The sequence below is a fragment of the Lactuca sativa genome, chromosome 9, assembly GCF_002870075.4.
Source record: "Lactuca sativa cultivar Salinas chromosome 9, Lsat_Salinas_v11, whole genome shotgun sequence".
NCBI classification, from domain to species: domain Eukaryota; kingdom Viridiplantae; phylum Streptophyta; class Magnoliopsida; order Asterales; family Asteraceae; genus Lactuca; species Lactuca sativa.
In genome coordinates this window covers 48,586,318-48,598,362 of record NC_056631.2, presented here as the reverse complement: position 1 = coordinate 48,598,362, position 12,045 = coordinate 48,586,318, and the positions used below count along the sequence as shown (strand labels likewise).

Genomic DNA, 12,045 nt, shown 5'->3' with positions numbered 1-12,045 from the left:
TCACCAACGATTCTCCATGATCATGTTCAATTACTTCGAATTCCTCATAGGCAACCTCATCCCCGTCAGTATCGTATTTTGGAACTAGCTCCTCTTCGGTCAAAGTCACCAACTGATGGTTCGGACAGTCGTGAGCAATATGGCCTATGCCTTGACATTTGTGACATCGTGGGGGTCAGTTATTGGTATTGCTTGGGAGGCTGGGACATTAGGCGTAAGGGCAGGGGCTTTTGGGACATGAGCAACCTTAGGACCGGTGGGGGTCGTGGTCTTATTTACAAGGACAAATCAACTGCTCGTTGTGCAAGCCTTACTCTTAAGTTGTTTCTCCACTTTTAAGGCATGTTGGCACACATCTAAATATGTCCAACAAGGTTGGAGACTCACCACATCTGAGATCTCGGGTTTCAACACCCCTAAAATCGAGCAATAACTTGTTTTTCTTCTACTACATCACACCGCATCCGAAGCCAATCAAACGCATGGATGACTTCCTATACCAATATGGTTTTCTGGGACATATTATGGTACTCTAAGAAATCTTCTTGCCGGTGATTTTAAGGCAAAAAGTTGTTCTTCATTAACTTCTTCATCTTTTCCCATGTGACAACCTTTGCTTTTTCCTGCAAGTTTCCATTGTTTCTTCACGTGATCTCGCCAAAGAGAGGTGTGTTTCCTCAATCAGATAGCCGCCACTTTCACCTTCAAGGGACCCAAGATGTCTCGCATATCAAACACCCGCTCAACGGTGCTTAACGATTCAATGAACTCATCAGGATGAGCATGTCCCGTGAATTTGGGAATCTCAACCTTCTCACCAATGGTATCTTCCTTCGCGACGATCTCGTTTTGGCCCGACAAAAAGATTAACCACCTCTTCACCGTCGCCCTAGACGCTTGAATCTGATTCAGTCTCTTCATTCGGCGAGTCGTGATGCAACAACTCGAGTTCTTGGATCCGTCGTTGCAAGCATTCAATATCTATGTCACGTGGATCTCGTAAATTCGCTTCGGCATTCCGTGGAACAGGTCCACCACCGTGACGACCATGAGCTCCTCCACGACCACAAACCATCTGTCCAGCCATTCGTTCATTTACTTTGATACCAAATGACGCCCAGACGATCAGATTGAATTGAATGGCAAATTACAAATAACATGAACACAAAGAACAAAGATAATTCCAAAGTTGGATTCTTTATTAATTATTAAATCGAAAAAAGTCCCCAAAATAATGAAAAGTGAGATCCTTATAATGAGGATAAGATGAGAATAAGTTCTTAACCCTAAAAGATCATAATTGGTTATGAAAAAATCCCCAATCATTATCTAAATCAAAACTTAAAATAAAAAATAAAAAAACAAAAAAAAATACGTTTTGAGACCCTAAACAATCCCGAATTGCCAAAAAACGCCACATGTTGTGGCGAAGCGATGAGGTTTTTTTTAATCGACCGTTTTACATATCGTGTACGAATTTCGTCCAATTCCAAGTTGTTGAATCATTTCGACAGATTTGATTTCGATATCACGATACTTCCATTCATACTAACGCTAACATCTATCAAATCAGCACTTGTAATGCGAGCATGAGTTCACTTTTAATTCGGATGTAAGAAAAAGCAACCAAGCAATCTATTAACTCAAATTGTGGTTAGGTTTCTCAATTTCCATATTAATGCTCTATATGATAAAATGATAATGGTGTTTTTTTTTAGCCAACACTTTAGCAAATTGAGTTGAAGTGTCAATTGCAAGATCGATGATGACATCGGACATTAATTTCTTGGTCAATTTCCATTGAAAAGTACAATTTAAATCACAGTTTTTTTCCTTCTGTAAGAAGGAGGGAGGTTGGATTATTTTTCTTACTTTATTCACTTTCTTTCTACAGCAAGAAACTTTCTTATTCTCTCTATCTCATTCCCTTAAATCAATTCTTTCTCTCTCTATCTCATATTCCCAATTCCAAACCTTTGTTCTTGTTTGATTCCTTATCTTTTGCCCTTTCGCTGTTTTCGCAGGTTAAAGCTATTCAAACTGACACAAAATGGAATCCAAATGATTAATTTTTAGCACAAAACCCTGTGATTTAGTAGGGTTTATGCTTTACCCTTCTTAAAGTTTCATCTTTTCTATATTTTCTTGAAATTCGATTGCTTAATTTTCTCTTTCTTTGTCGTTCTTGAGTCAAATCTGTTGAACTGACAAAAACCCTTTGACAAAATGATTGGTTTTTAGTGGAAATCTTGTCAGATTCAATCTGGATTGTTGTCTTGATATATTAGGGTTCACACAATACCCTTTGAAAAAGCTTCATCTTTTTCAAATTTTCTTGAAAATCTAAAGTAAAGTTTTAATGGCTGCTGAAGAACTGATTGAAGTCAAGTTCAGGTTACCTGATGGCAGTGATATTCCACCGAGCAAATACAATTCTACAACCACTGTCGCATATCTCAAAGAGAAAATCATTTCACAATGGCCTAAAGGTAATTTCCCTTCATCATCTCTATTACTTTACTTGCTTTCAAGATCTTGTGAAATTGATGGGTTGTTCTATGGGGATTTCTGAGTTGATTACTTAATTTTAGTCTCTCTTTAATTGTTTCACATTCTTCGATTGTTTACTGTCTTTTTAAAACTTCGACAGAAATTGGAAATGGGCCAAAAACAGTAAACGATATGAAGCTGATAAACGCAGGAAAGATTCTGGAGAACAACAAAACGCTTGCTGAATCTCGATCTCCTGTAGGTGAAGTTCCCGGAGGTGTCATCACTATGCATGTTGTTGTTCGTCCTCCATTGTCAGACAAAAACAGCGGTAATTTGATCTTATATCAAAGGGCAATCATGTCATTTCACTTGTTAACGCCATTGATAACCTCCTGTGTGCAGTGGGAGTTTGAACAGGATTCAAATTCTAAACTTTTGAAGAATTTATATCAAATTTGTAGTTTAAAAGTTAATCGGTTTGACTATCGAAAGTCAAACTTCTACTATGGTTATGGAACAAGATTTCTGAAATGTTTTTTGTGATTTTTGTAACAGAAAAGTCGCAAAATGCCCCTGAAAAGAGCAGTTGTTCATGCACAATCCTGTGATCAAGGTAGCAATTTGATCAAGTTTATGCCTTTGATAGATGTTCTTTTTCGCACATTTCAAGATTCAAGATGAAAGCAGATGTGGGTGTATGTTACATATATAGAGAGAGAAGCCTTTTAGATCAATTAGAAGAATGTTAAAAGAAATTGTTGTCATATCTTATGAAATTAAAAGCCTATGGCTTTCATGGATGCCTCAGTTTTCCAATAATTTTTGAATGATTGTGTCAATCGAAAAGGGTCCAACATCAAATCCTATCTTTTACATCTTTTTGCTCTAATCAAACACCGATTATTACACCATTTTGGTGTAATGATTAATGAATAGTATAACAACACATTTTGATGTTATAATATTCATTTACACCTTTTTGGTGTTAAACTTTCCTATTTACAAATATGGTTTTTCAAGTTTGAGTTTATATATTTCTAATTAATTTAATTTTACAATTGTATTTTAAACATAACAATTGGTACTTGTAATAATGTATTTTAATTGGTGATGATTGTTTAATAATGTAAATTGTAAAATTTCCATAACCAAAAGTAGATGTTGACAATTTTGTAAAAAGCCTAGTATAAGTACTTTTAAAAATCCATATACGTTTTGGGAAAAAATGTACTTACAATATTATCATTTTTTTTGGTATAAAAATAGTATAATGTCTTGTAAATAGAATCATTGTTTGCATCATATATTCCACCAATTTTGTCCAATCTAACAAACAAACTCAAATTGCATTTGAGAAAAAAACATAACATTACATAATAAAAGAATAAACTTTACTATACATATAAAAACTATGAATTACAACATGGAGATTACAGTCAAAAAAAGGGCATATTCTGAATGTTATAAATAAAACCCATTAACAACCATTGAAAAATTTATACTATTTACACCATCATCATAATCAAGAACTCCAAGATTCATTGATTGTTATTCACAATTCACAAAAGTGCATCATTTTCACTAATTTTTCGATCTTCCATTGATGAACGATTGGATCGAAGCAAATTCCTTGAGGATCTGACATTCTTGAGTGTCATCATCAGCTTCTGTCTCTCCCCTTCCACCTCAGCAAGCTGTAAACTTAACTCTGAATATCTTTCATGCATTTCCTTTAATTCACTTTCAACATTCACATACTTCCCTTTAATTTCCAGCATATCTTTAATCAATTCATTTATATCCCGAAAACTCTTCAACACTGCCTCCTCATCACTATGTTGTTTAAGAAAAGAACTGTCGCACCATAAAATACCCATGTTAGTTTTTAGTCAAAAACTTTGACTTTTTGACTTTGACTTTGACTTTTACCTTTGGAATTGGATGCTTGATTTCTTCTTTGTTCTAAGTGCTTCTGCAAGCTCGATTTCTAAAGCAAGCACCCGTTGTAATGCATTCCCATTTCCCGGGAAATCGATAAAATTAGGGTATATGCTTCCTAATTCTTCATTGGCCTTCAATAATAAAATAATCATAAGAAAAGGAAAAAGATTTCTTTTTTTTTTACGTTTTAATGGTAAATTCAAAAATGGATACCTTTTGTAGTTGTGAAAGTTCCTTTTGTAAATCTTGAAATCCCGGATCATAATTAGTCAATGGAAGAATCGAATTATCGTTCTTCATTTTTTCCAACTGAAAAATATATATATAGACAAAATGTAAGAAGACTTATATAATGAATTAATAATCAAGAGTTTAATAAAATATACCTCTTCATCTAGTTGTTCCATGCAAGATCTTAAATGTTGAGCTCTGAATTGATCATTAACAACCATTAATTGCTTTGAATCATTTGACAATGAATTCTCTTCATCTTCATCTTCACCATGAATGCTTCTCTGTTCGATTAAATATTCAATAAATAAAACTAAATTTAACAAAATAAAGTTTTTTTGAGTTTTATTTATTAAACTTTTTTTACCTGTTTGGATTCACCATTTACCCCCGTATGACCATTTTCGTCTTTTTGGGAAATCTGCTCTTTGATCAAAGAAACTTCAGCTGAAATTCTAGACTTTTCCTCTTCACTTTCTTGTAATAAAGCAACAAGCTTTTCTTTTTCTTCTTTGCAACATTCAAGGCTCAAGATAGCACATTCAAGTTCAGCTTGAATCCGATCATGATCAGGTTTATCAGAAATTACCGATTCGACCTCAGCTTCCAATTCTTCGATTCTTTTCAACTGTAAAGCTTCAGACTTCTTCCTGCTCTCAATTTCATCAAGGGCATCTTGTAATTTAAACAACATTTCTTCACCATGCCTTTTGGAAACAGAAAGTTGTTGCTTTAATTCTTGAAGTTTTGCTTGATGTTGTTCTTTTATAAATGCCATTCTTAATGATTCTGTAGGCCCTTCAGGTTCTTTTTTCTCACTTTTTTCTTTCATCTCCTTTAAATATACAGACAAATTCTTGAATTCTTCTGTTTTCAGAATCTGTTCAGAAAGCTTGTGTGTAAGTTCATTACATTTATTCTGAATCATGATCAATTCATCATTCTGTTCATCCAACTTTGCTTTCAAAACCATTAACACAATCTCAGATTCTTCTCTCATAAAGAACACATCATCTGTAGACTCCACCACCTTCTTATTTTCCAAAAATATAATCTTTTTCTTAATGGCATCTAACTCTGATCTGAGGGATTCATTTTCTTCAACATAAAAAGCCTCACTTTCAACAATTTGATCCAATCTTTCTTTTGCATCAAGAAGCTCTGTTTCAAGCTCATGCTTCACTTCCATCAAACTAGCCTCGAGCATTTTCACCTTTATGTTATTTGATTTTGAAATTTCTTCATTGTGAGCAATAGATTCCTGCAACTCTAATCTACAAGATTCAAGTTTAGTTGCTAGATTTTTTGTCTCTTTAATGTAATGAGCTTCACTTTCCATACTATTGCTGAATCTTGCCTCTGTATCTTGAAGTTTCATTTGAAGTTCATGAATATGTCCAATCTCTGACTCAGATTTGACCAACATGCCTTTCAATTGACTTATCTCAAGAGCATGATCCTTATTGGCTTCTGAAATTTTAGCATTTTGAGCAATAGAAGCCTCTAATTCCAATCGAACAGATTCTAGGGTTCTTGACAATTTCTCATTTTCTTTGATATAATGAGCTTCCTTTTCCAAACAATTGTTCAATCTTGCCTCTGTATCATGAAGTTTCATTTGAAGTTCCCCGATTTCCACCTCAGATTTGACCAAATTATCTTTCAGTTGACTTATCTCAAGAACATGATCCTTATTAGCTTCTGAAACTTCTGCATTTTGAAGAATTGAAGCCTCCAATTTCAATCTACAAGATTCAAGATCTTTTTCCAAATTGTTGTTCTCTTTGATGTAACGAGCTTCATTTTCCAAACATTCATTCAATCTTGCTTCTGTATCATGAAGCTTGATTTGAAGTTCACGATTCTGTTCGATTTCAACCTCAGATTTGACTAGAATACCCTTCAGTTGACCTATCTCAAGAGCATACTTGTTATTGGCTTCTGAGATTTCAGCATTGTGAGCAATTGAATCCTTCAACTCCAAATGAAGAGATTCAAGAGTTGTTGACAACTTCTCGTTTTCTGTGATACAACAAGCTTCACTTTCAACAACTTCATCCAATCTTGCTTCCATTTCATGAAGCTTCACTTGAAGTTGTTTCAATTGCTCATTATTTACCTCCATTAGACTCATCTCAAGCATTCTTTTTGATTCTGAAATTTCATTATTGTTAGCAATAGAAGCCTTAAGTTCCAATCTAAGAGACTTAAGGGTTCTTGACAACAACTCATTTTCTTCAACATGTTCATTCAATCTTGCTTCTGCATCATGAAGTTTCACTTGAAGTTCCTTCAATTGCTCAACCTCTTTCTCAAGAATTCCAACTTTACCCTTCCATTCTTTGATTGAATTGTTTGATTCCAATCTAAGAGATTCAATTGTTGTCAACAACTTTTCGTTTTCTTTGATATATCGAGCTTCACTTGTGATCAAATCATTCAACTTTGCCTCTTCTTCAAGATTCTTTTTGACAAGCTCCTCGATCTTACTTTCATATTGAGATTTAACAAAAGTAAGTTTTAGATCTTCACATATCATGCTTTTATGCATCTGAGTTTCATGTTGTTCAAGAAGTTGAACAACTCTTGAGTTTTCTGATTCTTGATCTGATGAAAGTTTCCTAACATGGTCAACCTCTGATCTTTGACTTTCAAGTTCTAAAGTCAGACATGAAACAATACCCTCTAGTTTCCCTTTTATGTCCTTTTCAACCCCCAATTCATCATTCACAAATCTCAAGCTTTCTTTCATCCTATTAATCTCCAAAACAAAATCTTGATTTTCTTGCTTCAACTCAGAAACAGTCAACTTACTCTTTTCAAATTCTTGAATTATTGCTTCCAATCCTTTGACTTGGTCAACAAAGTTTCTATCTTCTGATGACATTCTTTCCACCTCAAGTTCCAAAGACAAGAGATACTTTAAAATCAATTCACTGTTCTCCAAATGTCTTTCACCTGATTCCAAACTGTTTTTCAATTTGTTTGAAACCGATTCCAGTTGGAATTGAACCTTTTCCAAAGATTCATTCGGGTTGCCTAATTTCATCACCATTTCATGCAAACCATTCTTGAATCTCCTCTTCACATCATCAACTTCTGATCTTGCCATATCTTTTTCCTTCTCAAGATTACAAATTTGAGATCTGAAAGCTTCTAATTCTTCCTTCACGGATGACAAATCTTTTTGAAGTTTCTGATTATCAAAAACTTGTACTTTTAAAAGACTTTCAACCTCAAGTTTTTCAGCAGAAACAACTTCATGTTTGCTTTTATAAACTCTATACTCCATAACCAACGCTTCACATTCAGTAATCTTTTCCATGAGCAAAAAGTTCTCCCTTGAAACATTTCCTAAATCCGTTTCCAGCATCTGATTTTGCAATTGCAAATCATTACACTTTGAAAGATAATACGCATTCTGTGCATTCACAGCATGAACATCTTCAATGGCAGTTTGCAATCTCATGAACAAAACATCTCTCGATTCATTCGAAACCTCCAACTCATGTCCCAATTCTTGTAATTTCTCTTTTGTTTTTCTAATATGACAAACTGCTTCCATTAATGTTTCCGAAAGTGCCCCTGAGTACATATCTAAGTACAAATTTGTAGAGCACATTTCACCAAGCTCTTCTTCAACTTTCTTGTATATATTTTCTTGCAAGCTTAAAGATTTTTTCAGGTCACCGGAAAGCACATCACCACCACCTGAAAGATTCTTACTCCGGTGATCATCATCAACTAAATCTTCATGCCCTTGAGATGAATCTGAGAAAGCTTCTTTAATCACAGTCTGATTGGTTTCAAACATGGACAAAACTTGAAAAGACAACATGTCAAGATCTTTTTGGAGTTGACTCACTGCAATTGAGTAATTCAATCGAGCCCTTTTCAGAGCTGATTCTGAAGTTGTAGCTCTTTTTTGTAACTCCTTATTAATGGAACTCAATTCACGTCTTTCTTCATCGAATCTCAACATCTGATCATTGATCGAGTAAGCACATGTTGAGTGTTCGTTTTTTAGGCTTTGAAACTCTCCAAGAATCTTTTTTTGGTTTTCTTCAAGATCTTGCACAAGTGCTTCATAATAACACTCCATTTGTTCCATCTTTCTAACAAGACTTTCACTTTCAGCTTTTGCTATCTTCAACTCGTTTAAAAGTTCCAAATTTTGCCCTTCTGTTGTTGAGTCAATCCTTTCTGTAGACCCCGGTTCTTGAAGGGGTAGAATTGGTATTTTCTCTAATTTCATTTCTTTCAACTGTTGTAGATCGTTTTTGAACCTTGAACATTCTGATTTAAGATCTGTAACCTCTTTCATTAATTCTTGACTTGAAGCAACTTCAATAGCTAGTTCTTGTTGCAAATTTTGTGTTTCTTTACACATTTCATTTGCATGATTCTGTAAAGTGTTTACTTCCATTTTGAGTTCAGAAATCGATGACTCAGCAACCTCCAAGCTTCCTCTGAGCCTTTGATTCTCTTCATAAGCAATTGCCAATTCATCAGATCCGTTTCTTTTTTCTGACTTAGTAACCCTGTTCTTGATGCTATCAACTTCATGAGTGATTGATGGATCATACTTGTAGTTTTCTGATGTGTTTGATGAGTCATCACATGTAACTTGAGAATCTGAATATTCTTCATGTATTCCTGTTTCATTTACAAGGTCTTTAGAATGTGGTCTCACTTGTCTTTGTGTCTTTACCTATTTAAAGCAAAAGGAAATGATTCAGGAAACATGAAGGATTGTAGGAGTAACAACCAAGGGTAAAATTGTAAAAAGTAAAAGTATATTATGCTGATCTAAATTCTAACCTTGTTAAGTTGATCATCAAGTATCAGTGAATCTGAAGATGGTGATTTGGCAGCACTTGATTCGCTCTCTCTTTGCAGCCCTTTATCCCTTTGCTGCTCAAATTCTCTGCATTAAAGTAATAAATCATTTAATACCAATAATTAGTAATTACTAATTGGTAAAAAAATCTAATCTTTTCAAAAAGTTATACCTGAAACCAGTTTTAGCTGTTAGTAGCTGAACTGTAACCTGAAACCAAAAGATTAATGTCAATTGTGAAATGATAAACAAGATTTTATCTGAACTCTGAAGAAGTTATTGATTCAAGATTCAAGAAAGGTAAATGTGAATTCAATGGTGTATAAGAATTTAGGGTTTCTTACATGCAAAATGGTTCCAAGATCAGATCCATGAAGTGGGAGATTGATAACAGATGGTTGTGATGCATCAGCATAATCAGCAAGGTTGATTGTAGCCTCACCCAAGATGCTAGATCTTGAAGTACCCTGAAATTAATTACATGTAATATTCAACAATCAAAAATCAATTATTCTTGCAATTATACAAAAGCAAAAAAAAAAAAAAAAAAGGAAACTTACCATTCCCACAACAAGTTTGTAGAGCTTATCATCATATTGTTTGGTCTTAGAATCGATTAAAAGCCTTGTAGTTTCATAAATAGGATCTGCCCATTTGCAACTCCCATTTTTTACATTTGCTTTGCTTGTTTTTGCAATGGCTTTTCCAGTTTCAGTAGGAATAAAAGATATAAATAGCTTCTCCCATCCACTTTGTGGAATCTAAAACATAACCATTAACATTTTAAGTGAAAAGGGTCAATTATATATTGAAGAAATTGGATTAAATGAATAAAACTTACTTGTGTAGCATGAAATTGGAGCCGAAAAACAACTTTGACTTTAGCCTTATCAACTTTCCATTTGCTAACTCTTGACATTATTTGATAATCAATGTATCGATACCTACAATAACAAATAGTTATTTAGGGATTCAAGAATCAAATGGAAAACTTGTATAGACATATGCGCCTTTTTCCTCTTATAGGAATCTAGAAATTTGTGTGCTTTAGGAGTTATACTTTTCACATTAGTGGTGGTACCTTAGGAAGGGACCCATGGACCATGGTGGTTTTCAATGCCATGGAGTTATAAAACGAAAAGGTAATTAATAATAAAGGTGAAAAGATCTTAAAGATGATTAATCATGTTTTGATCCTCAAACATGTCTTAGGCTAAATTGATGTCCAAAAAGAAAAAGAAAAATGTTACAAAAAGCAGTAAGTACGTAATGTGGTAAAACCCTGATTGAGATTCGGCTTTTGAATCTACTTTCGATTAAACTCTATTCTACCATGAGAAAACAAATAATTCGTCCACTAGGTCAAGATTTGTGATGCGTAAAACCCAGATCTTTGAATAATTCGACGACTGCAGACAACCCACATTGAATTTCTTCGTGATCCGACAAAAAATGAGCTGAAAACCAGAGTGTATGCTTACCTTCTTCAAGTTGATGATGAAATCGAGTCTGATCCGGAAACCCCAAGTAGTATGAACACGAACTGAATCGAGTAAAAGGGAATAGAAAAAGAGTATTTAAAAAAAATCGAAAAGGAAGAAATCAAAAATGCCCCAAAATGTGCATTCAAAGTAGAAGATATTCAAAGGGGGAAAACCCCTTTTTCATGGAACAGTTACAGGGAATGTAGAAAATGGGAAGAACAGTATGAAACCCACTTCCGTAATTTAATGAGAAATAAGTAAAAAACAAAACATCATGTCGTCTTCATGGTTTAAACATTTACATCAAATTTAGAAACCCACTTCTGGAAATTACTGAAAAGTACCAAAAATTGAAAGAAAGAGAACACTAGAGATGAAACATCACAGTCGATGTATACTTACAGAAATCAAAGAAGGTATTGATAGATAGATATGAGCATTATGTTACCTAACAATGCGGGATCTGAGATGTGGAACTTGCAATGGAAGCAAAATTAGGGAATCTGACAAAGATAGTGCGATGGGAAGCGTAAAAAACCAGTAAAATTCAAATGGGTATTTGATTTTTTGAATCAATTCGCCATCAAAATGAGGAAAAAGATGTCAAACATCACAGGCAAAGAGAGAGAAAGAGAGAGAGAGGGGGTTACACTGTTCAAAAGGTTGAAACTTGAAAATATAAATTTATTTTTATAAAAAGTGAAAAATAAAAACAATTGGCATCCCGCCAAAGCTTGTGATTGTTCCGAATTAATTACTCAACCATGTTCTTGTGGTTTACTTGTCTTTGTGTTCATGTTTTTGTTAGATGAAATTTCTTTTTTCTTTTTTTTTCATAACAAAAAAGATCTATTGAAGTAAAGATACCATATTTGCTCATATTTCTTGTGATCACGTGATTTAAAGAGATTTCTTTTCTTTTAGATTGCAAATCCATTTCTTTACCGGAAATCTAGACAAAAGTAACTCAATTTTAAAAATAAGGTTGCTAAAAATAAGATTTTGATAATCATCAAATTAACTTTCATAAATCAGTGGATAGAAAATATCTAATAT

General features: G+C 33.9%; 2 protein-coding genes across 4 annotated transcripts; one reads left to right on the top strand and one right to left on the bottom strand.

The window, feature by feature from the left end:
* The first annotated feature begins 1,858 nt into the window (after positions 1-1,858).
* On the top strand, positions 1,859-3,293 carry LOC111919561 (membrane-anchored ubiquitin-fold protein 3). The gene is made up of 3 exons (XM_023915139.3): positions 1,859-2,489; positions 2,651-2,821; positions 3,049-3,293. The coding sequence occupies exons 1-3, from the start codon at positions 2,360-2,362 to the stop codon at positions 3,099-3,101; spliced, it is 354 nt and encodes a 117-aa protein (XP_023770907.1). The 5' UTR covers positions 1,859-2,359; the 3' UTR covers positions 3,102-3,293.
* Positions 3,294-3,870: 577 nt separating this feature from the next.
* On the bottom strand, positions 3,871-11,669 carry LOC111919559 (putative WEB family protein At1g65010, chloroplastic). 3 transcript variants are annotated; one of them, XM_023915137.3, is made up of 12 exons: positions 11,438-11,669; positions 10,987-11,048; positions 10,347-10,449; positions 10,066-10,266; positions 9,850-9,972; positions 9,678-9,715; positions 9,487-9,592; positions 5,033-9,376; positions 4,821-4,949; positions 4,648-4,743; positions 4,423-4,565; positions 3,871-4,347 (listed from the first exon to the last, which is right to left on the bottom strand). In XM_023915137.3, exons 3-12 carry the CDS (start codon positions 10,422-10,424, stop codon positions 4,053-4,055), a joined length of 5,553 nt encoding a protein of 1,850 aa, XP_023770905.1. In that variant the 5' UTR covers positions 10,425-10,449; positions 10,987-11,048; positions 11,438-11,669; the 3' UTR covers positions 3,871-4,052. The 3 variants fall into 3 exon arrangements, with proteins under 3 accessions (XP_023770905.1, XP_023770906.1, XP_023770904.1); XM_023915138.3 differs by lacking the exon at positions 10,987-11,048; XM_023915136.2 differs by lacking the exon at positions 11,438-11,669 and having other exon boundaries at positions 10,987-11,431.
* Positions 11,670-12,045: the final 376 nt, after the last annotated feature.